Source organism: Erpetoichthys calabaricus, chromosome 8, assembly GCF_900747795.2.
Source record: "Erpetoichthys calabaricus chromosome 8, fErpCal1.3, whole genome shotgun sequence".
NCBI lineage: Eukaryota > Metazoa > Chordata > Cladistia > Polypteriformes > Polypteridae > Erpetoichthys > Erpetoichthys calabaricus.
Genome location: NC_041401.2, coordinates 124,829,030 through 124,855,531, shown reverse-complemented (window position 1 = coordinate 124,855,531; position 26,502 = coordinate 124,829,030). Strand labels below are relative to the sequence as shown.

Genomic DNA, 26,502 nt, shown 5'->3' with positions numbered 1-26,502 from the left:
ACTGGGCAAAAACGGCCTGCATGGCAGATTTCCAAGACACAAACCACTGTTAAGCAAATAGAACATTAGGGCTCGTCTCAATTTTGCTAAGAAACATCTCAATGATTGCCAAGACTTTTGGGAAAATACCTTGTGGACTGATGAGACAAAAGTTGAACTTTTTGGAAGGCAAATGTCCCGTTACATCTGGCGTAAAAGGAACACAGCATTTCAGAAAAAGAACATCATACCAACAGTAAAATATGGTGGTGGTAGTGTGATGGTCTGGGGTTGTTTTGCTGCTTCAGGACCTGGAAGGCTTGCTGTGATAGATGGAACCATGAATTCTACTGTCTACCAAAAAATCCTGAAGGAGAATGTCCGGCCATCTGTTCGTCAACTCAAGCTGAAGCGATCTTGGGTGCTGCAACAGGACAATGACCCAAAAACACACCAGCAAATCCACCTCTGAATGGCTGAAGAAAAACAAAATGAAGACTTTGGAGTGGCCTAGTCAAAGTCCTGACCTGAATCCAATTGAGATGCTATGGCATGACCTTAAAAAGGCGGTTCATGCTAGAAAACCCTCAAATAAAGCTGAATTACAACAATTTTGCAAAGATGAGTGGGCCAAAATTCCTCCAGAGCGCTGTAAAAGACTCATTGCAAGTTATCGCAAACGCTTGATTGCAGTTATTGCTGCTAAGGGTGGCCCAACCAGTTATTAGGTTCAGGGGGCAATTACTTTTTCACACAGGGCCATGTAGGTTTGGATTTTTTTTTTCTCCCTAAATAATAAAAACCACCATTTACAAACTGCATTTTGTGTTTACTTGTGTTATATTTGACTAACGGTTAAATGTGTTTGATGATCAGAAACATTTTGTGTGACAAACATGCAAAAGAATAAGAAATCAGGAAGGGGGCAAATAGTTTTTCACACCACTGTATATCCTGGTTGACAGGACACTTAGACATTGTTTTCCCAAAGAATTCAGGGTTCACCTTCAGATGTCCCACTTCAGCTTGTCTTGTGTGTTCTTTTTACTACATTTATTTTTAGGTAAAGATAGAGGAGTCCTTATTGAGCCATTTAGGTCTTGTGCAAAAAAAAAAAAAAAACAAAAAAAACACTAGGCTGCATCTGATAATTCAGGTAAAGTCAAATCAAAAAAGTCTTAAACATGGAGGACTGACACACATAATGAAGAGGTAATTAAGGAAAACAAATGATACAGGCAAGACCTTGAAGGATTCAGACCTTATATATATATATATATATAATCAGAATTTTAAAACGCACTGAATTGTGTGTCTTAGTTTCCAACATCAAGTTTGTCTTTTTAAACCACTGAGGAACAAAGTGTTCCTAGCAACAGAAGCAAATGAAAGGACAGGTGGCTAATCAAAATTCCATATTCACCTGTTTAACAGAATAAATAAAGCCACAGTTCGCTGTGAAGGCTGTCAACTTTGAACAGTTGACACACTGCCTCAATGGTTGCACATGAGCCTGTCAGAAAGAAGCATAATGCAACAAATGAAATACTTTGATGGCCAAGTGTTGAAAAACTTGTTTGGTGACCTCCAATTAAAACAGCAATTTATCAGCAGCACTTGGTCTTTCAAACATTTTGTCTCCATGGAACTGCATATCTGTCAGCAATGGAACACTCATGTTTTGTGATTCAGGTAAGCCTGTTCAATTTTTATCTACATCACAGAACTTGCACAAAATTACTATGATCTACCTCACAGTTCTGGTTGCTGGTCAATATAAATTGAAAAGTGCAGCCTCATTTACAAAGCTGGAATTCAAACCATGAAAGGCATGCTGGATATAAATGTAACATCAAATACTGCACACATACAATTGAACATTAATTGAATAATTTAACAATCACTGAATGACTAAGCACACTTGACCAAAGCGTAACTTTATATTTTGTAGAATTTATACAAAATCATGTCCTGAGAGCATGATATGGCAAATACACTCTTATACCTCCAAATACACCACCTAATTAATGGGACAAAATAAATAAAATACTAAAAGTTAAAAAACAAAAAGAAATTTTACTGCATTTAAAACTGAAATCCTCATTAAGATTAAATAGTCTGAGAGGAAGCTTATCACTTTGCACTGACCAATTCCTTTTCACAGCTAAACCCATCACATGCAAATGTACGGCTCAGAACTAAAACAAACACTGAATGAAGTGGTGCTCACATACCACACACATTACATACATTTTCTGACCCCATTCACTCATATTTTAAAAACAACTTTTCCAGTATGCAAGGGGAAACCATGAGTTATTAATAAATTTGTAAGACAGGAAACAAAAAAAATAATTGTTTTGATTGTAGGAGATTGAAAACATGTATTTCCATTTGATTAGCAGACACTTAACCAAAGTGACTTACAAAAGAGGTCAAAATAATCAAGTAAACATCAATCTGGGGACTGTTTAGTACAACTGTTATAGGACGAGTTTGTCCAGGCGTGAGGCGTCCTTTATGCTGCCTCCCCAGCACACCACCGCGTAGAAGAGAGCGCTCGCCACAACTGTCTGACAGAACATCTGTAGCATCTTACTGCAGATGTTGAGACGCCAGCCTTCTAAGGAAGTATAGTCGGCTCTGTCCTCTCTTGCACAGAGCATCAGTATTGGCAGTCCAGTCCAATTTATCATCCAGCTGCACTCCCAGGTATTTATAGGTCTGCACCCTCTGCACACAGTCACCTCTGATGATCACGGTGTCCATGAGGGGCCTGGTCCTCCTAAAATCCACCACCAGCTCCTTGGTAATTCTGGTGTTCAGTTGAAGTTGGTTTGAGTTGCACCATTTAATAAAGTCCTTGATTAGGTTCCTATACTCCTCCTCCTCCTGCCCACTCCTGATGCAGCCCACGATAGCAGTGTCGTCAGCGAACTTTTGCATGTGGCAGGACTCCGAGTTGTATTGGAAGTCCGATGTATATAGGCTGAACAGGACCGGAGAAAGTACAGTCCCCTGCGGCGCTCCTGTGTTGCTGACCACAATGTCAGACCTGCAGTTCCTGAGACGCACATACTGAGGTCTGTGTGCAAGATAGTCCACGATCCATGCCACCAGGTATGAATCTACTCCCATCTCTGTCAGCCTGTCCCTAAGGAGCAGAGGTTGGATGGTACGGAAGGTGCTAGAGAAGTCCAGAAACATAATTCTTCCAGCACCACTGCCTCTGTCCAAGTGGGAGAGGGATCAGTGTAGCATGTAGAGAATGGCATCCTCCACTCCCACCTTCTCCTGGTATGCGAACTGCAGAGGGTCGAGGGCGTGGCGGACCTGTGGCCTCAGGTGGTGAAGCAGCAGCCACTCCATGGTCTTCATCACATGTGACGTCCGAGCGACAGGCCGGAAGTCATTCAGCTCACTAGGACACAATACCTTTGGGACTGGGGTGATGCAAGCCATGGGACTCTCCCCTGTTCCAGGCTCAGGCTGAAGAGGCACTGTAGAGGACTCCCCAGCTCCAACGCACAGGCCTTCAGCAGTCATGGCGATACTCCATCTGGACCCACTGCTTTGCTGGCATGAAGTCTCCTCAGCTCTCTGCTTACCTGGGCTGTTGTAATTATGGGTGGGGGGAAACGCTCTCCTATGCTGGCATCAGCAGAAGGATGGGTGGAGGGTGCAGTACTCCGAGGCGAGAGTGGGTTAGGGTGGTCAAACCTGTTAAAAAAGTTGTTCATATGGTTTGCTCTCTCTACGTCTCTCTCGATGGTGGCACACCACTTCGAGCTATATCTAGTGATGACCTTCATCCTATCCCACACTTCCTTCATTCTGTTATTCTGCAACTTCTGCTCCAGCTTTCTCCTGTACTGCTCCTTCGCCGCCCTGAGCTGGACTCGGAGTTCCTTCTGCACGTGCTTGAGCTCATGCTGATTACCGCCTTTAAAAGCCCTTTTCTTTTGGTTCAAAAGGCCCTTGATGTCACTTGTAATCCATGGCTTGTTGTTAGCATAGCAGCATACTGTTCTTACTGGAACTGCAATGTCCATACAGAAGTTGATGTAGTCAGTAGTGCAGTCAACAACCTCCTCAATGTTCTCCCTGTATGAACCCTGCAGGATATCCCAGTCCGTAGTTCCAAAGCAGTCTCTCAGAGCCTGCTCTGCCTCAGGGGAACACTTCCTGAATGAGCGTGTGGTTGTAGGTAGGACCCTCATTCTTGGTTTGTAGGGAGGCTGAAGCAGAACCAGGTTATGATCTGCTTTCCCAAGCGCAGGCAGCGGGGTGGCGCTGTATGCGTCTTTAACGTTTGCATACAGTAGGTCAATAGTGCTATTTTCCCCAGGTGTTACAATCCACATACTGGGAGAAGGTAAGTAATGTTTTGTCCAGTGTCACATGGTTCAAGTCTCCAGCGATTAGCACAAGCGCCTCGGGGTGCTGCGTTTGTAGTTTAGCAATAGCAGAATGGATGATGCCACCCACTATCTCCACGTCTGCCCAAAGAGGGATGCAAACAATAACGTGTCCAAACTCTCTGGGCAAGTAATAGGAACGCGGACTTACGGCCAACAGTTCGATGTCCCTGCGGCATTGGAGATTTTGACGTTTACATGTTCAGAGTTGCACCACCTTGTGTTCACATAGAGAGCGAGTCCTCCTCCTTTCCGCTACCAGCAGGTATTTATTTGCGTCTCTGTCCGCTGTAACTGTGCTAAACCCGGGTAGCTCCACAATTAGCATCTGGGATGTTAGTTGTTAGCCACGTTTCACAAAAACACAAACAACTGCATTCTCCGTAGGTCCTGACATTTTTCACCAGCGCAGCCAGTTCGTCAATCTTATTTGGTTGTGAGTTCACATTTCCCAGGATCACAGAAGGCACCGAAGGCTTGTATCACCACTTTCTCGCTAGCCTTTTAGCTTAGCGCCGGCTTTGCTGCCACAATACGACCTTCTTACCTCGTCAGGTAAATCGGGAACCACACCGGCATGGGCCTTTGTTCTCAGCGCTAGAAGTTGACTACCTGAATAGACTAGTCTCGGCATGTAAAAATCCATGTCCAAGTGGTAAAAAACAGTAAAAAAAGTGTCCAGGGAATGAGTTCACATAAAAGAAAGTGGTAGGAGTGATCAGTGAAATACAGAAAAATAAAGAAAAAGGTAGAAAGATAAAGTCATACACGGAGCTGCTGGAAAGACTGCCACTTGAGAAAAAAAAAATACACAATTCCCTTCACGAGGATGTGTTCAACAGTCATTAATGTAATTAGTAGTGTAAGTAAGCCAGGCCTTTGATCAATCTTTTATTTGATTGGCTGTTTAATTCTATATGAAGAATGAAACTCAAAATGTTATACCAACTTCTAAATCAAAAAACATGATTGTTAGATTTTCATTATCGTCTTTAAAATGAATTCATATCTAAAACACAGTCAAGCAGGAAGCACTGGCTTTTAAAGCACTGTGCTGGTGACCTGAAATGCACTACTTCCAGAAACCATGTGATGTATCAGAGTAATTGTGGCGCCCACAGAGAAACAAAAAATACAACATTAAAAATTATTAATACAATTCCAAGCAAAGGCTTCTTAACTAGCAAACTTTTCTAAAAAGCACATTTATCCAAAGTATGCAAAATGTAAATATGCACCATTCTACTTCCCGAGGAAACCAAAAATGGAAGGACAACAAAAATCATGGGGCATTAACATCTTCAAAAGGAACTCAAAAAACTTTCTGGGTATATAAGCTCACTAGTGAACTAGATATTCTGGGTGTAGTGGTGATACAGACTTAAAATAAGGACTGGAATGTACAGGCTTCATTCTGGAGGCATGAAACATTTGGTGTATCTTAATATGAGCAGGGAATACCAGTCTGAAAGAATCTGGTCCAACTTGTTTTAATAAAATATACAGTCCAATATGCTGAGGTGCAGTTTTCTGGGCCTGAACGCACAGGCAAAATATGTTACATGGCAAGCCATATCTTCTTGCCCAAGTCTTCTCTTGTGATCTACAAATTCCTTGTCAGAATTTTCCACCTTCTTTAGATTCTCTCAAACTAGCTTCCACATCTCCTGCAACCTAACCAAGAACTTGGCCAAACTAGGTACTGCAGAATATACTGTATCAAATCAAGCTCCAACAAATTGGCATTAAAACTGTGGAGACATCCAATGGATGACATTCAAATAGAAGACTTGTAGAGAATGTTCTTTGCAAATTCAGCCCCTGGTAAAATCAAACTCCAAACATCTTGAACGGTCAACTGTGCACCACAGATAAATTTTCCAAATCCCTATTGACCCAGTCTGCCAACTATTCTGGGGGATAATAACAAGAGATTAGATTTAAGCAATACCTATCTCTCTAGTATAAAAAAAAAAAAAAAAAAAAAAAATCTTAGGAGACAAGACGCGATTCTCAGACACTTTCACGTCTCGCGAGTCTTTGTACTAAGAGATTTAACTATGCCCAAGGCCGGAAATAAAACAGAGCAGATGACAATAGAATGTTGTAAAGCATTCAAAAACGTTGGCGTGGAACACATGCAGAGCAGGTTAGAGATAATGGAAGTACGAAAATTCGAAAGTCTCAAAAATAAAAAGGTTAGTAAAGATCGCATTAGCGCAAACAAATTACTCGGTGAAATAACTGAACAGCAAAAAGAGCTAATATACTGTTCACATTTAAGTCAGAGTCTTGTAGATCATATAATTCGTTTTGCTATCGGGGGGAAAAAAAAGAAAAAAGTTTCTTCCCAATGAAGAGGCGTATCCACGAGAATTAAAAGATTTGTTGTGTGGTAAAAGTGAAATCCCACGAGAGAAATAATTTCATTTGTGTGAATGCTATTGTCAGACAATTATTGTAGAGAGAAACAAACGATATTCACTCACAGCAGTTATATGTTGTGTTGTCACGATGCAATTCCGAAGACTGAATCAAAATTCAATGCGATATTGATGAAAAGGTAAAAGCACAAAGAGATTAAATATATGGACATTGGCGATATGACAGAAGTGAGCCACAGATCACACGGCATGGCAGCACCAGCAAGCCAGCAGCTGATTGAGCAAAGAGGAGCCCATTGTATCACCGTTTAAGAGAGGGTTTCAGTGGAGCAACCGCATCTCCTTGGAGTGCGTTCAGCCCCCCTCTTCATAATGGGGGGCTGGGATCGGGTTGGCAAGAAGCAAGCAGGGGGCAAAGCCTTTTTTTAAGATCTTCCAAAAATATGAAACAAATAGAGGTTGCCTATCAGAGATAATTGAAAAATAAAACAAAGTAACCTAAAACCTCAGTCATTCATTTTCCATAGTTTATCCGAAACCAGTTTGCAGGGGCAACAGTCTTATCCTACATACAAACATACATCCATCCACTTTCCCCAGACATTTGCCAGCTCATACTGTGGGATACCATCTGTCTTATATAATTATCCCAGCAGGCACTGGGTCTTCCCAGGAGTCTCATCCAAGGTGGTCATGCAAATTAAACCTCCATAGGGAGGCATCTCTTTTATGTGGATTCGTTCCCTGGACACCCTTACTTTTACAACGTGGACATGGATTTTTACACGCCAAGACTTGTCTATTCAAGTACTCAACTTTGAGCACTGAGAACAAATGCCAGTGTCGGTGTGGTTCCCTATTTACCCGACGAGGTAAGAAGGCGGTATCGTGGCAGCAGAGCTGGCACTAAGCTAAAAATGAAGCAGCTAGCAAGAAAGTGGCGTTTTAAGCCTTCGGTGCCTTCTGTGATCCTGGGAAATGTGAACTCAATATCAAATAAGACTGACGAACTGGCTGCGCTGGTGAAAAATGTCAGGACCTACAGAGAATGCAGTTTGTTGTGCTTTTGCGAAACGTGGCTAACTACCACCATCCCAGATGCTAACGTGGAGCTACCCGGGTTTAGCACAGTTAGAGCGGACAGAGACGCAAGCACCTGCAGGAAGCACAAAGGAGGAGGTCTAGCCCTCTATGTCAATACAAAGTGGTGTAACTCTGGACATGTTAACGTCAAAGTCTCCACTTGCTGCAGGGACAGGGACTGTTGGCCGTAAGTTTGCATCCCTATTACTTGCCCAGAGAGTTTGGACACGTCATTGTTGTTATTGTTTACATCCCTCCTCAGGCGGATGTGGAGATAGTGAATAACATCATCCATTCTGCTGTTGTTAAGTTACAAATGCAGCACCCTGAGGCGCTTGTGCTAATCGCTGGAGATAACATTACCTGCCTTCTCCCAGTATGTGGATTGTAACACCCAAGGAAACAAGACTATTGACTTACTGTATGCAAACGTTAAAGACGCATACAGCGCCACCCCACTGCCTGCGCTTGGGAAAGCAGATCATAACCTGGTTCTGCTTCAGCCTCACTACAAACCAAGAGTGAGGGAGCTACCTACAACCACACGCTCATTCAGGAAGTGGTCCCCTGAGGCAGAGCAGGCACTGAGAGACTGCTTTGGAACTACAGACTGGGATATCCTGCAGGGATCATATAGTGAGAACATTGAGGAGGTTGTTGACTGCACTACTGACTACATCAACTTCTGTATGGACATTGTAGTTCCAGTAAGAACAGTACGCTACTATGCTAACAATAAGCCATGGATTACAAGTGACATCAAGGGCCTTTTGAACCAAAAGAAAAGGGCTTTTAAAGGCGGTGATCAGCATGAGCTCAAGCACGTGCAGAAGGAACTCCGAGTCCAGCTCAGGGCAGCGAAGGAGCAGTACAAGAGAAAGCTGGAGCAGAAGTTGCAGAATAACAGCATGAAGAAGTGTGGGATGGGATGAAGATCATCACTGGCTGCAGCTCGAAGCAGGGTGCCACCATCGAGAGAGACGTGAAGAGCGCGAACCAGATGAACAACTTCTTTAACAGGTTTGACCACCCTAACCCACTCTCACCTCGGAGTACTGCACCCTCCACCCATCCTTCTGCTGATACCAGCATAGGAGAGACATCCCCACCCACAATTACAGCAGCACAGGTGAGCAGAGAGCTGAAGAGACTTCGTTCTAGCAAAGCAGCGGGTCCAGATGGAGTATCGCCACGACTGCTGAAGGTCTGTCCGTTGGAGCTGGGGAGTCCTCTACAGCGCATCTTCAACCTGAGCCTGGAACAGGGGAGAGTCCCGAGGCTTTGGAAAACATCTTGCATCACCCCAGTCCCAACAGTATCACGTCCTAGTGAGCTGAACGACTTCCAGCCTGTCGCTCTGACATCACATGTGATGAAGACCATGGAGAGGCTGCTGCTTCACCACCTGAGGCCACAGGTCCAACACACCCTTGACCCTCTGCAGTTCGCATACCAGGAGAAGGTGGGAGCGGAGGATGCCATCATCTATATGCTACACCGATCACTCTCCCACTTGGACAGAGGCAGTGGTGCTGGAAGAATTATGCTTCTGGACTTCTCTAGCGCCTTCAACACCATCCAACCTCTGCTCCTTAGGGACAAGCTGACAGAGATGGGAGTAGATTCATACCTAGTGGCATGGATCATGGACTATCTTACAAACAGACCTCAGTATGTGCGTCTCGGGAACTGCAGGTCTGACATTGTGGTCAACAACACAGTAGCGCCGCAGGGGACTGTACTTTTTCCGGTCCTGTTCAGCCTATATACATCGAACTTCCAATACAACTCAGAGTCCTGCCACGTGCAAAAGTTCACTGACGACACTGCTATCGTGGGCTGCATCAGGAGTGGGCAGGAGGAGGAGTATAGGAACCTACTCAAGGACTTTGTTAAATGGTGCGACTCAAACCACCAGCAAAACCAAGGAGCTGGTGGTGGATTTTAGGAGGCCCAGACCCCTCATGGACCCTGTGATAGTCAGAGGTGACTGTGTGCGGAGGGTGCAGACCTATAAATACCTGGGAGTGCAGCTGGATTATAAATTGGACTGGACTGCCAATACTGATTCTCTGTGCAGAGAGGACAGAGCCAGCTATACTTCTTTAGAAGACTGGCATCCTTCAACATCTGCAATAAGATGCTGCAGATAATCTATCAGACAGTTGTGGCGAGCACCCTCTTCTGCGCGGTGGTGTGCTGGAGAGGCAGCATTAAGAAGACTTGCATAGATGGTCAACCCTTCATCTCACTCTAGCCGGAAGAATTAACATTATTAAGATGAATATCCTTCCTAAACTTCTCTTTTTATTTCAAAACATTTCAATATATATCAATAAATCGTTTTTTAAACAGTTAGATTCAATAATAACCTCATTCATTTGGAACTCAAAACACCCACGTATCCGAAGAGTGACCCTACAAAGACCTCAGGCAGAAGGTGGCATGGCTTTACCTAATTTTCAGTTTTATTACTGGGCAGCAAACATACAAGCCATAAAAACCTGGACACAAATAAATGCACATACACAGGCTTGGTCCGCAATAGAAGTAAAATCCTGTAGTACTTCTTTATACTCCCTGCTCTGCTCTCCAATAAATGAAAGTTATCGCAAATATACTAATAACCCAATTGTGCTTTACTCACTCAGAATATGGAACCAAATTAGGAAGCATTTTAAGATGGAAAATCTTTTATCGGTGGCACCTCTGCAAGGGAACCACCTCTTTCAACCTTCGCAAGTATATCCAGTTTTTAATACCTGGAAAAGTTTTGGGATTAAAATGCTCAGAGATCTTTATATAGACAACATATTTACATCTTTTGAACAATTACGTTCAAAATTTAACCTCCCAGCTACACATTTCTTTTACTATCTTCAAATTAGAAATTTTGTTAAACAGAAATTGCCCGATTTCCCCCACCTTGCACCCTCCACAATGCTGGAAAAAATACTGCTCAATTCCGAGGAAACAAACACTATTTCCACAATATATAAAATCTTATTAGAGTCCCTACCTTTCAAAGATCCAAGAGGACATTGGGAAGAAGATCTCTTAATCAATATATGAGAAAAGGAGTGGAAGGTAGCAAAGCAGAGAATTCACTCGAGTTCTATATGCGCAAAGCATAGAATTATTCAACTAAAAATTATTTATCGAGCTCATCTGTCTCGCTTAAAACTGTCCAAAATGTTTCCAGGCCAGGATCCAACCTGCGAGCGCTGCAACCAAGCTCCTGCCTCACTGGGTCACATGTTTTGGGCCTGCACCAAATTAACATCATTTTGGACAAAAATTTTTAAGTGCCTCTCAGACAGCCTTGGTATCACAATCCCTCCTAACCCATTAACAGCTGTGTTCGGTGTTCTTCCAGATGGACTTGAAGTAGAGAAGGACAAGCAAACGGTGATTGCATTCACTACACTTTTAGCACGCAGAATTATTTTGTTAAATTGGAAGAATCCTAATTCTCCTCTTATAAGTCAGTGGGAAACCGATGTTTTATATTATTTGAAATTGGAAAAAATCAAATTTTCAGTTAGAGGATCTGTACAACATTTTTTCAAAACATGGCAGGATTTAATCAATATTATTTTAGAATAAGAGAAATAACTATTATTGTATTTAACTCCCTTCTCCATCTCTTATTTACATAGATATTTACTTCTGCCTTTCTTTTGTTTAATGTTGCCTTATTAAAAAGCCTAAAGCAATTTTCCTTTAGTTAAGCTCTCCTTCTCAGGGGTGGGGTTTGATTAGTCTTCAAATTTGTTGGGTTATAAATTGATCTGTTTGTATGGAATGATTACAATGAAAATTAATAAAATAAAAATATTAAAAAAAAAAAAAAAGAAGAACGCCTCACGCCTGGACAAACTGGTGAGGTAGGCAGGCTCTATTGTAGGCATGGAGCTGGACAGTTTGACATCTGTGGTGGAGAGACGGGCGCTCAGCAGGCTCCTATCAGTTATGGAGAATCCACTGCATCCACTAAACAGGATCATCTCCAGAAAGAGGAGCAGCTTCAGCGACAAACTGCTGTCACTGTCCTGCTCCACTGACAGACTGAGGAGATCGTTCCTCCCCCAAACTATGACTCTTCAATTCCACCCGGGGGGGGTGGACGTTAACATTATTCAAATGTATTGTCTATTTTTACCTGCATTTTTATTACTCTTTAATTTAATATTGTTTTTTTGTATCAGTATGCTGCTGCTGGAGTATGTGAATTTCCCCATGGGATTAATAAAGTATCTATCTATCCATATCAGATGCATGACCAACCTCAATTGCCTCCTCTTAATGTGGAGCGTCAACGGCTCTACTCCAAGCCTCCCCCAGATGTGATTGCTTTTCTCCCTCTCTATAAGGAAGAGTCCAGCCACCCGCCATATAAACCTTCATAATAAAAATATCCACAAACTCTTTTGCTATGGGAAGTTTCCTTTAGTGGACAAATGAACACTTTTAGAAAAATGATCCTCTAACTTGAGGATAGCAGATATGGAGAGAGTGAAATATCGGTGATGAAATCCATACTAATTGATTCCTATGGCTTATCTGCAGCAAAGACAGGTTGTAATAGACCAGTGCCAGTTTAGCTCTTGCATATCACATAAGCAAGGTCTTGAATTTTACAATGCACATTTCTTCACCAGAATTATCCCCACAAAAATTCTAAAATCATTTTAAATTTTGGTCTGTCCAAATTTTACTCTAATGAGTTCATTGGAATGTCACAAAACACATCTATGGGAACAAATTCTTCCTTCTGGTGCCTTGTCAGTAATAGTATTGGGGGCTGCCTTAGAGATACTGTACTTCCAGCTATCAGATGCCCTCGGGGAATGATAGAAATAGGTCCTTTAACACAGAGTTACAAAAAAAAAAAAAAAAAAAGACTTCAGCTATTTATTCAGAAAATACATTCTTGTTCATTTTGTGCAAATCCAGCTAATATTTCATACATCATGCAACATCTCATTTCAAACTGATTTTTAATAAAAACACTTGGCAAGGCAGACCTCTGTTAAGTTGTACATTTTGGGAGTGCTCTACGGTCACACCATTTTGATTTAAAATTTTTGCACATATCTCGGATAACCTTGAATCTATAATCAGCCCCAACCCCTATATGTGGATTAACACTGGATGGGATAATTACATACTGAAAATCTACTGCACATAGACTTGCCTTGCGAAACAGTAAATATTCTAATCCACTCAATGCCAAATTGATGTCTTACATTTTAAAAAGTGAATTTCTCTCTTCAAAGAACAGTTCAAGATTAGAGGTTTTATAAACTATATATAAAATGTGCATTATGTGACACGAACAAGATTTTCTCCAAGGACTTTTTTTTTATATTGTTGTCGTCTATGGTGCTGATCACCATAGACCTGTTATATCAGAAACTGTCACATACATTGTACTTTAAAACATGATAGTAATATATATTTTTTTTTATCTACACACTATATAGGGCAAATAACATTGAAAAAATATACTAATTTTTGGGTGGAGTATTCCTGTACTGTCCCCTTCTTATTAATTTTGTTTCTGAACTAAATTTCTAATCCACCTTAAAATCTTGCATTGCTTCATAAAAGCATTTATTGATAATAAAATTGGTTTCAATTACGTTAGGATGGCTTTACTTGTAACCTTTAATTAATGGTGTTAAGTTGTTCTACTTTCTTATAAGATGAGTAAGAGTTTGTATGTTGGTTGTGCAGTTAGAAAGGGATAGATATGAAAACAAAAAAAAATTAAACATGAGTAGAAAGGAAAAAGCACATGCGGACACTAGTTAGTCAGCAAGGTTAAGGAAGTAAGTAGCCCCTCATTCCAGTCCCTGCTTGCCCGCTCTGGGTTACCTGATAGAGTGACCAAATGCATACAAAAAAGCGCAGCGCACCTGTAACCACTTATGGTGGCACATGCTCTTCTAAAGTGAGTCCAAATATGCCTGTGGAGAAGAAAAATGTGCATTAGGTGGCAGGCCATCTGGCTGGTGACCGGCAGTCTCCTCTCCGAGGAGCAGGTCATGAAACTTTTTCTGTGGGATCTGTAAAATAGTCAGGAAAAAAAAGCCCAGCATCCTGCACAAATATGCATCTTAAACAGATAAACTCAGACGCAACCCAGAGTGGAATTCTGGAACAAAGTCTTGGATTTAGAAAGATTGTAAAAGGATTCACAGTTGCTTGTCTATTTAAATAATAAATACTGTACATTTACAGACTTAACAAGAGAAAGACTTAGGTGTCTATTAATGCTGTGCAGAGTAAATTAGACACATTGCTGGCAATCAGTCACGAGCTTCATGAAAGAAGACATTGAGATCTACCATAGCATCTACTGCTGGTCCATCTAATAATAGACTGTATTGTGATAAAATGCACTTTTGTCCACCATGCTATATCTCCTTCAGAGAAAAATTAAAAATGAAAAGGAAAAAAAAATCAAAAAGAGAAATTCAATACATATAAGAAGAGGTGCAGAATAAAAAGAGCATACTGTAAATACAATTCGATTAATAAGCCTTATATTCTCCATAGAGGGTTTTACAGTGATGCCCCACTATAAAACAGGAGACAACACCAGACAGAAACTCCTTTTCTCTTTTATATCACTTACCTCACATTTTTAGCCAAAGTTTTCAAATCACAAGTGTATAGCTCAATCTTACAATTTCTGAGTTAAAAGGAGCCGAGGCCTATCTTGGTCACAATGGCCACAAGAGCAGGAGACCATCTTAGTTAATTTTAGGCACAGTGACTCATACCAGGCTGGCATAGGGTGACAAGGTCATAAGTTAATCTAAGTTCATATCTTATGGTAGGAAATCAATTAAATTGATCTTTTCACAGCACGTCTCACTGACATAAAATGAGAAACAGGCAGTATGGTGGCGCAGTGACTAGCAATGTAGCCTCACAGCTCTGGGGAGCAGGGTTTGAACCTCGGCCCAGTCACAGACTGTCATTATCCCGTTTAGCCTGGGCTCTCTCTAGCTATTACAGTTTTCCACACATCCTGCCCTTAGTGATCGGTTTACTGATAACTCAAAGATTAGCCCCCTAGGGCTGTGTGAGTTGGTTTGTACATAAATGCATCCTGTGTTGAACTGGTTTGACCCACCCACTCTCTGCGTCTACATGAGGGTTCCTCCCACATGCCAATGTCATGATGCTTAGGTAACGTTGTTCAATTAAAATTCACCTCATTTGTAAGAGTCGCTGTGCCCCAAGATGGACTAGTGCCTCGGCCCGAGCTGAAGAAGACTGCTGTGGTTAGACTAGGCTTACAACCCATTTCAGAGTCATTTTCAGAAACTTGTCAACAAACTGCAAAAAGTTTAAATAATGCATGCAGTTTCTGAACCCAATTAATTTTTGTTATTAAAATGTTTGTAGGAGCTGATCCTGGCAGCATCAGGCCACCATAAACAATATCCCAATCCATCACAGCCCAACTCACCAAACAATGGTCCAATACAGAGCTGCCAAAAAAGGAATAGACTTTAGGATGTGGGAGTATAGCAGAACATAAAAAAATTAAGTCAACTTCTAGAGAATATGCACAGTTCACACCAATAGTGACTTTGGCTGCTTTGTGTCAATCTAATGCATCTACGCATTAACTAAATCTATCTAGCCTTGCAGAACTGGGCACAGGACCTATACAAGTGCTGGACAGGACATCATAGTGCTTCAAAAACACCCATGCACAAATTGTGAAAACTACCACAGACCGTGGAGGGAATGCATTGAAGGCTAGGACTTCCAGACTCCTGTCATCTTAGTTAAGCCGAGGTGACAAATAGATTCTCGGGGGTCATTAATTCCAAGCTTCTGACACACAACTCTTACTGCGAGTGCAATGCCCCAAAGATCCAACACTCGCATTCAGACCAAATACCTCTATCCCAGTGATTCCCAACCTCGGTCCTGTGGCCCCCCTGTGGCTGCAGGTTTTTGTTCCAACCAGCTTCTGTTTTTAATTGGACTCCTGGGCTAATTAAGTGAACTGTTATTTCCCAAGTTCTGTGTTTCGGGAACAATATATTATATATATTATATATATATATATATATATATATATATATATATATATATATATATATATATAAAATATATTATATATTAGACCAAACAGTTATATGGGAATAATGTATTTTTTTCTTTTTAACAATATTTTCATCTTTTCATTTTACTTTTCTAGGTGTTCTAATTGTTTAATTAATCCATTATATACTAATTAGTGGATCTGATGCTAAAGTACTTGCAGCCTTTGATTATTCAGTGTTTGCCAGTGTGTCTGCTCTGCTCTTTTTTAATTGTCATTAATAAGATACACCAAAGGGGAAAAACTGCACAGAGAAAGGGCAAAATATAATGAAATCAACAAGAGTTAAGCATTTAAATCTATAGCAAAAGCAGAAATATTTCTAAATGTCTTATAAATGTAAAAATCATGCTGCTGTGTTTTTCTGAATGTAGAAAAAAAATACCAGCTAATTAAATGAGATCAGTGCTATCAGGTGTTGTCACTGATTAGGAATCTGGTCAGAACAAAAACCTGCAGTCATAGGGGTTCCCCAGGGCCGAGGTTGGCATACACTGTTCTATCCCCTCTCTCGCATTCTAAAAAGGACTTTGCAATTTGAATCTGAATCACAATCTTTTCATTCAACCTTCTGCCTTTTTGGATGTCCTATGCTGTTGATATTCCTGTACAATTTGCTTGCATGCACACTGACTAATGAAGCATCCAAAAACAGTGGAAAGTTGTCAAACCAGGTGCATGATAGCTGCAGGAGCCCAAGAATGAATTTAGATTTACGGACTGTTGGAGATGAATGTGCGGATTTACACCATACCACGGTTTTGTTCCTCCAGGGACTACTCATTCCTCGCATATCCCAGTGCTAGTTTAACCATCATTTCTAAATCAACACGTTATGTGCTAGTGTGAGTGAGTGCTTGAGTGTGTCCTGAAGTACTCAGACAGCCCATCCTGGGCTACTTTCTGCCTACATCCAATGCTGTTATGACAGACTGTCTTACAGGACTTAAAACAAACAGGTTCAGAAAAAGAACTAAATGAATCTGCAGTGGCCACTGTGCAATTTAATTCAGGCTGTGGCATTGCTCACTCTCCACACACATATCCAGATGTGGGAAAATTTGTTGATAGTCTTGCAGCTCACTGAAAAAGTGCTGTATATCTCCTGAAAAGTGATTAAGTGAGGAGCAAAGGTCCCATACATACCTGCATACCATTGACACGTCATTGAGTAAAACAAAGCAAGTGTGAAAAGAGAAAAGTATGGTTTATTCTACAAAGACATTCAAAAATGGTTTGGACATGTGTTACCCCTAGGGAAAAAAAAAATATCAAATATCTGGATTAGAGAGATTTTTTTAAAAACTATACTGAAATGGAGAAAAGTAATCATTCTGCTCTTTGGTATCATTGTATCATCACACCGAACATGGACCAAACAAAGCAAAAGAGAAAGTTGTCTATGGAAATTGGAATTAAAACTGTAGAAAAGCATGTTAAAAGGCAAGGCTTATTATAATACCATTTCCAGGCAGCTTGATTTTCCTGTGACAACAGTTACAAATATTATTAAATTGTTTATGGTCCAACCCCAGAATGGTTAGAAGGGTAATGAGAATGACAGACAAAAAACCAAGCTAAGCTCCAAGGTCAAGGTCCATCAGTGTCTGATCGCACCTTCTGTCACGTTTTGAGTGACAGTGGGCTTAACAGAAGACGACCCAGGAGGACTCCACTGTTGAAAGAAAAGTATTAAAAAAAAAAAAAAAAAAATCCAGAGTGGAATTTGCTAAAAGTGCATGCTAAAAAAAAAAAAAAAAAAAAAAAAAAAAAAAAAAAAAGGGCACAATGCTTCATGAAGAATGTCCATTGGATAGAAGAGACAAAACTGAAGCTTTTAGGCAAGTCAAGTCAACTCCATGTACACATGAAAAAAATTAAGCTTTCAAAGAAAACACCATACCTACTTTGAAACATGGAGGAGGTTCGGTTACATTTTGGAACCGCTTTGCTGAATTTGCCCAATGTGAGAAAGCTTTTCCCCCGTCACAGGTCATGGATCCTGCAATAGGATAACCTAAAACATACAGCTAAAAACACCCGAGAATGACTAAGAACAAAACATTGGACTATTCTGAAATGGCCTATGAGCCCCAATTTGAATCCTATGAAACATCTATGGACAGAACTGAAACTTGCAATATGGAGAAGGCACCCTTCAAACATGAGCCAGCTGTAGCAGTTTGTTCAGGAAGAGTGTACCACACTACATGATGACAGGTGCAGAACTCTCAATGAGAGCTACAGGAATTACTTGTTTGCAGTGATTGCCTCTAAAGGTTGTACAACAAAATATTAGGTTAAGGGTCCCATCATCTTCATCAATGTCATTTTCATTTGCATTATTATTTGAAATATTTGGTTGAATGAAAATTCTAATGCAAAGTCTAATTTTTGTTAAATACAGAACAAACAATGATGGGTGCTAATTACTTTTGTCAGTTTCAAGTTATTTTAGAGACAATTTTGGGTGGTTCTTTTTTGTGCAGATGTACCAACAAATTTGTCCACATAATGTATCAATATGTTAGCTTAGAAGCTTTTCAACTTCCCAAATAAAGAGATGCCTGATACCTATAGGCAAATGCATATTTGTGCTTTTAGACATTCAAAATAACTAAAGTCACCTAGCAATTGTAAACATTACCAAGGGAGTGTGACACTGGGGACAAAAAAAAAAAAAAAAAAAAAGTATATTTAATGTCATGGTTGATCAAAACAAGAACAGTACACACAAAGGAGGAAGATTTCATGCAGTTTGATCCAACTGCCCTTGTTACACTTGAAAGCATGCACTCAGACAACTGGAGCACAGCACAATTAAGTTAGGTAGACTGCTGGCATCCATATGAATAGTATTGGATAACAATGACAGAAAAAATGGGAACGAAAGGGAAAGTATTAAATGTGACTGTAATAAATGCAGTCACACTGTTAGTGGTGTATAATCATTTTAAAAAGACTTAAAGGGGGAAAGTGCTGCACTGGAGCTAATTGTGGGATCAGAACAAGTAATGACCCCAGCACATATCACAGAGCACATGCCATTCCAACTACAACAGAAGCAAAGGCCAAGTGTGTTGTGCTCTCTGCAGCTAGAGGACTTGTTAGATAGAGTGGACAAAGACAAACTAAGTGATTTTCTCCAGAAGGGGGCTAGTGGAGCGTACACTACATACGTCTCCACAACAATTCATGCCTGGTTGTAAAAATGCAGTTTCATCACGACGTGCTAGCGTACATGAACATGCAAAACTTAACGTAAGATCGTGCAAGGACTGGAAATGTGGACAAATCTTAAACCGGGGACATGTTTCTGTGTGGGGACAGTTGTCCGAAAACGGGGACGGATGGTCACCTTAGTGTATGAGCTAATACTACCACGACTACTGCTATGTTAGGGAGCCACACTTCACAGTATATTCAGCTTTATCGCATCAGTTTTCATTGGACGTCTGTGAAGCGCCTCTCGTCCCAAAAAACTCAAATGACCTTTCCTGTCGCATTTTGTGGCTTACATTTGCAGACATTTTCCTCCCCTTTCCCTTCACCAACTCCGTCCTTCTCTGATGCTGCGACCTGTTCCACTGTTTTTACATATGCGCCGGTGCCATGGATACACACAGTTTGCAAATTTTAGCTTCTCGTTTCAACTTCGACGTGCACACTTCCATCCTCCTTATGTATCGAAGTCAGATTTTATTTCGGTTACACGTCAGAATGCTGCATAAGTGGAATATTTTTTAAGATATGATATACTGTGGGCCGTTGACGTTTACTAATATTTTAACGCGAGCACCCTGTCACGTTTATAACCCTACACAGAACCATTTTTTATCATGCTCGCCTCCTTTTCGTCCCTAACGACTTTCCGTCTGCTCAGCTTCTGATTTGCCACATGATTCTGCTTGCCACAGTATTAAGTGTGGACGACGCATTTTACACCAGCAGGGGGCACCAGACTAACGCGGTACTGTCCGCAATCCGCTCTTCTAGAATATAACACGGAAAGCAAGCAATACTGGGCAAGTGGAATAAAGCAAAAGGCGGTTAGCGGCCAGTACAACTATTAATAGGTTATACTCAGCTGTGATGCAATGCAAATCAGGTGGGACACAACGCTGTGATGTTCCAAAAACAATGTTGTAATGACCTTATAACGCCCTTGTTTTAGGAAAAGAAGAATACATGCAACCCCCAGCATACATTGTATAATCGCCAGCGCGGTTCCATTCCTGCCTGCGATGCAATCTGCTGCAATTTCCAACTGCAAGCGGTATCCATGTGCCCAGATAACGTCGATTATGATTTTAGGCTGCTATTTAAAAGGTTTGTTAGAAGCGAACAGTCGCGACCACCGCACCTTACACTCTTGACTGCCGCCGGGTTCACCCACCTGCATATCTGGATGGATGAAGGCAGACACACGGCTTTGGTGAGCGACATGCTGGCCTCCTGCTTCTCTGACTCTTCGGGCTGCTCTCTCTGAATCTCACTCCTCCCCTCCCTCTTTTTAGTGTTTCCCTTCCTACCTCCCCCTCTGAGGAATTTGCGACACGCCGGATTGCAGATATCCCGCGAGTGGGAGCCGAGCCAAGTCCATTTGTAAAGGTAGGGCTGGATAGGAGTGCACCAATTAAGAGCCAGAATTACAGAAATAGAGAGAAGGTGCTACAATCATGGACACCGATCTGGCACGAGATACCGATTTATGTAGTGCCTTGTAAACGTCAATAGAATGGATAAATGCGCATTTTAAAGTATTCTGTGTTACATGCGAAGGGTATTAGTGGTGTGAAAAGGACAACAGTTAAAATTGGTGGCACTGTATGGTCATTGGACACTCATCCAAATGAGGGGCGTCGTGGACGGAAGCCTAGTCTGGCAGGAGCAAAGACATGGTTGACCATCGTAAGGGGTGACTGACCCATTGTTATTTATTGATGACGTTTTGTTCTTTGTAGCTTAATCAGTTAATCGATGTCTACAATTAGGTCCATAAATATTTGGACAGAGAACTTTTTTCTAATTTTGGTTCTGTACATTACCACAATGAATTTTAAATGAAACAACTCAGATGCAGTTGAAGTGCAGACTTTCAGCTTTAATTCAGTGGGGTGAACAAAACGATTGCATAAAATGTGAGGCAACTAAAGCATTTTTTAACACAATCCCTTCATTTCAGGGGCTCAAAAGTAATTGGACAAATTAAATAACTGGAAATAAAATGTTCATTTCTAATACTTGGTTGAAAACCCTTTGCTGGCAATGACAGCCTGAAGTCTTGAACTCATGGCCATCACCAGATGCTGGGTTTCCTCCTTTTTAATGCTCTGCCAGGCCTTTACTGCAGCGGCTTTCAGTTGCTTTTTGTTTGTGGGCCTTTCTGTCTGAAGTTTAGTCTTCAACAAGTGAAATGCATGCTCAATTGGGTTAAGATCAGGTGACTGACTTGGCCTTTCAAGAATTTTCCACTTCTTTGCGTTAATAAACTCCTGGGTTGCTTTGGCTGTATGTTTTGGGTCATTGTCCATCTGTATCATGAAACACCGCCCAATCAATTTGACTGCATTTAGCTGGATTTGAGCAGACAGTATGTCTCTGAACACCTCAGAATTCATTCGGATGCTTCTGTCCTGTGTCACATCATCAATAAACACTAGTGTCCCAGTGCCACTGGCAGCCATGCACGCCCAAGCCATCACACCGCTTCCACCATGTTTTACAGATGATGTGATATGCTTTGGATAATGTGCTGTTCTACGCCTTCTCCATACTTTTTTCTTGCCATCATTCTGGTAGAGGTTGATCTTGGTTTCATATGTCCAAAGAATGTTTTTCCAGAACTGTGCTGGCTTTTTTAGATGTTCTTTAGCAAAGTCCAATCTAGCCTTTCTATTCTTGAGGCTTATGAGTGGCTTGCACCTTGCAGTGCACCCTCTGTATTTACTCTCATGCAGTCTTCTCTTTATGGTAGACTTGGATATCGATATGCCTACCCCCTGGAGAGTGTTGTTCACTTGGTTGGCTGTTGTGAAGGGGTTTCTCTTCACCATGGAAATGATTCTGCGATCATCCACCACTGTTGTCTTCCGTGGATGTCCAGGTCTTTTTGCATTGCTGAGTTCACCAGTGCTTGCTTTCTTTCTCAGGATGTACCAAACTGTAGATTTTGCCACTCGTAATATTGTAGCAGTTTCTCGGATGGGTTTTTTTCTGTTTTCGCAGCTTAAGGATGGATTCTTTCACCTGCATGGAGAGCTCCTTTGACCGCATGTTGTCTGTTCACAGCAAAATCTTCCACATGCAAGCACCTCACCTCAAATCAACTCCAGGCCTTTTATCTGCTTAATTGATAATGACAAAATGATGGACTTGCCCACACCTGCCCATGAAATAGCCTTTGAGTCAATTGTCCAATTACTTTTGAGCCCCTGAAATGAAGGGATTGTGTTAAAAAAATGCTTTAGTTGCCTCACATTTTTATGCAATCGTTTTGTTCACCCCACTGAATTAAAGCTGAACGTCTGCACTTCAACTGCATCTGAGTGGTTTCATTTAAAAAATTAATTGTGGTAATGTACAGAACCAAAATTAGAAAAAAGTTGTCTGTCCAAATATTTATGGACCTAACTGTATATAATGTAGCACCCCACACAGAGCATACCACCACAAGGCACTTCACAGTGAAAACAAAAATACAAATACAAAGAAAGCACATGGATGTACAATTTAAGTGCACCCAGTTTTTGCAGTAAGTCAATTGTTGGCTTTACTGAGAGCAAGCAGAGAGGTTTGTGACTGATGAGTGCTCAGGGTGGGAAGCACACGGTTTTCTCGGAAGTGAGTTTTGGTCAAGTTAGATGAAGAGTGACAGTGTGGTATCTTGGTTACTGTGCCTTTCAATACAGCATTGATCCAAAGAATGGCATCTTGGCTCATGTTTTAAAACGGGGATCCTCCTATTACCGAGGGGTCATATACCCCAGCCTCCTCTCTATTCCAGGGTATTCATAGAGCACATTTTCATACAAAAGTGTACAAATAGAAAAGAAAAAGTACAATAAAAAATGGATGAAATCAGAGGTGAACTTAACTTAAACTACAATTTAATTTAGGATAATGGCAAAATAAGTGGCCAGTTTCTTATGCTAAGATATGATGGCCAGTGAGGAGAGGAAAAGAAAAACTACAGTTGCTTTGGATGCTGGGGAAAATAAACCTCTCAGGGGTTCAAGGCCAAGACACCACCCAGCCCCACCTGGGCATTCTACAGTAGTGAAATGTGATAGATATTAGCCTTTGGCTGCATATGATGAAAAGTCTAAGAAGCTCTGATGCTGTGATTGTCCTTATAGTGGTGACAGTGTCACACAACATGGCCACTGGATACCAGAAAGAGGAAAAAAAAAAATAGGGGTCAGTAACCGGAAACTTTTATATAAATTATTCTGCCCACTCCATGCCTTGAATGGGAACTCCCTTGTTGTACAGCATGGCCAAAAAGAGCTTAAACAACTTGGCACATTCACATAAAATGACGGATTAGCTTTCTTGAAGGAAGGATTTACTGGACATAACTCATTGTAAACTGAAATATATACAAAAGAAACACAGGTGAGCAAACAAGTTAAATAAAAAATCATGTGCAGTGCTTAGCAGATGGTATATATTAAGCAATAAAGCTGCAGCAAAGATGTAAAGCAATCACACATACAAGATGAGTGATTTCCAGAGTCAAATTTTAGCGAAAGATGCATGTACACAGATTCATATCATCGGGTACCACGACTAACCAGACCCTGGAGTTTATATACCTTAACTGTATGTTTCAGACCTGACCAGAACAGGGGTATGGGTGTGGGGGTCTACGTGATACACAAGGAGAGCATTGTATGTAAAATGTTCACTATGAACCTACATCCCTTATGAGGGGTTTCTTGGCATTCAGAACATCACTGTCACAGGTGTGTTAATGAATGAGACAATGGGGGTGCACAGTCCAACAAATAAGAACATGAGAAGCAGAAGATAAATAATTCAGACTATCTAATGGTTTAACTTAAAAAGACACAGCCATACCTGCTACTGGGAAGAGATGCAAAGCTTAAAATGTCAATATTCTTTAGATGTACGATCAATAAATTAGAGAACAAAATGTAAAAATGTTTTTCATTGTTTTTGAAACTCTCTGTAGAGTATATCTGTTGATAAGGTATATCCAGATTAAGGTATAAAAGCAAAAGACCACTTCACCAGCTGTTGTATGCATTACTCTTGGAATGTTCAGCACCAGTGCTTGTGTGTGGTTATGTGTTTTAGGTGGACACAGAAAGAATTAGATTATAGATGTAAGTGGCTGAAATGAGATTACAGCATTAGGTTGCTGGGATGACTTCCTATGACAGGGCAAGTAACCCAGCAATCCAGAGACAAGCCCCAATTCATCCAGATCAAACAGATGTAATAGACTTGGTTTGAACTCTTCAGTGAAGAAGCCCCGCTAGACACCTGCCATAGGAGTTTAATACAGAGTGCAGCTTTCTGGGAGCAGACACAGATGTAATTCCTCCAATATGTCCTATCACCTGCCCCAGGAGTGCCTGACACATTCACAAGAAGAGCAGGAGACGTTTGATGGAATGAGAAATGCCTTATCTGACCAACCTAGTCTGCTATCACTGTGAAACCAACCAAGAAAAGGACATAAAAATGGAATTGAACTTCCAGTTTTTAGACAAAACATAAAAAGCTGATCTGTTACAATTGTACTTTTGTTTTTCAGTGTGTTTATACTTTTCATAAATTGTGTAATTTTCCCCAGCTTCATTTCTGTTTTTTTGTTGCATTGTTGGTAATTTTGCCCCATCCCTTTCCTAACTACTGTAAATTAGCAATTCTTGCCTTCATGCATGCCCCATATAAGCCACCGACTGTATCATTGCTCTGCAGAGGCATCAGCTAGCTTCTCCTTACTGTTGTTTCTCAACTACATTTTTGTGCTTTCCACCGTTCTTTTTGAACCTTGAGTTTTTTTTTTTTCTTTATAAAATTTAGAGCCTTGGTTAGGCATGACTCATTATACAGCACTTTATAAGCATAACATGCGAAAAGTACCTTTTGGTCTTGTCATGTCTGAACACCCATCTATATATTGATAATAACTTTATATAGTACCTTATCATACATTTACATGCAACTCAAGGTGCTTTCCAGAGATTAATCAACTGTAAGTATACTAAATACAAAAATCATCCAGGTATTCTTAAGCAAAATTTAACCACTATTGTTTATAAAAATGTATATACAGTATATCTACATTTTAACTAGGCCTATGTACATGGCATCCCATTGAGCTGAAACAGATTGATGTTAAAGTTAATGAAAAGATACAAAGCAAATAAAACCGTTGATTTAGGATGTAGATGAAGTTCTTCATTCCTGAATGTGGAAAACAAAAAACTCCTAGGTTGAGACGTGATTTTCTCAAAGACACTAAAATACCAAGAGACAAGGAAGTGAGACAAAAGGACAACTGTTGTACAGGCTTTTAAATGATCACCACGCAGCACGGCACAAGCAGCAGCAGCAGCAAGTCAACATAAGGTTGGTCTCATCCGTTATGGGAGATGGACGTCTGAAGCGTAGCTCCGTTGCAGTGGCTTTATTTTTTTCTCTTATTTCTTATTATCCCCGAGGTATCCTGTATTTTCCTAACCAAAGGAGTTTCTACTACAGTATATAAACAAAAGTAACAAGAAAGGGGGTCAGAAAGAAACCTGGAGCTACATCCAAGTCTAGACAGGCATCAGGCCCAAGTGCAAGTGCAAGGTACGGCCTTTCAGAGACTGACCTGGAACAGGCAGGCGAAAGCACAGACTTCCCAGGACCTCGTTCCACTGCATCATCTCCAGACGAGAGAGAAAATGGGAGCAAAGGTGCAAGTGATGCAAATCACAATAGCTCGCCGATTCCAGAAGATCACTTGAAACTAGAAATGGCCTTGCAGTCCACGCATTCATCTACTCCTCACGAGCCGGAAGCATCGGCTGTAACAGGGGCTGCCACTTCACCCACGGAGCACAAAAGCTGAGATGATTTGTCCAACCTGAAGGAAATGATTGCAATATTGGCCACAGCCACGGCCATAAGTGAGCTCAAGAAAGACATTCAGAAAAGTCAGAAATAAATGGCTTGCTCAAGACTATTGAGAAAACAAACGAGAAGCTGCAGCTGGAGCTGCAAGAGTTGCGGTAGGAATATAAAGACTTGGAAAAACGTATAGTTTTGCTGCAGTCTTTAAACATATGCTGAGAAAAATTGAGGAACACATTCAGGAAAATGCGTCTAAACTGAGAGAACTTGCCGATCAGCTGGAAGACGTTAAGCAGTCGTTCACGGCTTGAATTGAAACAGCAGAACAATTGGTATCTAACGCCGATGGAAAAGCTACAGCAGCAAATTCCAAATGCAAAAAACTCAGACTTGCGGCTTTGGAAGATGG

At 41.1% G+C, this 26,502-nt stretch overlaps 1 protein-coding gene across 2 annotated transcripts in view; it reads right to left on the bottom strand.

Annotated features, from left to right (window-relative positions):
• acot7 (acyl-CoA thioesterase 7) overlaps positions 1-20,579 on the bottom strand; it is a 217,199-nt gene extending 196,620 nt beyond the window's left edge. The window contains exons 1-2 of one of the 2 annotated variants that reach the window (XM_051931294.1): positions 20,395-20,579; positions 13,786-13,836 (exon numbers count right to left, since the gene is read on the bottom strand). In XM_051931294.1, coding sequence (XP_051787254.1) covers positions 13,786-13,836; positions 20,395-20,444 — 101 coding nt within the window. In that variant the 5' untranslated portion in view covers positions 20,445-20,579. The remainder of the gene's footprint in view (positions 1-13,785; positions 13,837-20,394) is intronic. The other variant, XM_051931295.1, reaches the window with a different exon arrangement.
• Between the last annotated feature and the right edge of the window lie 5,923 nt (positions 20,580-26,502).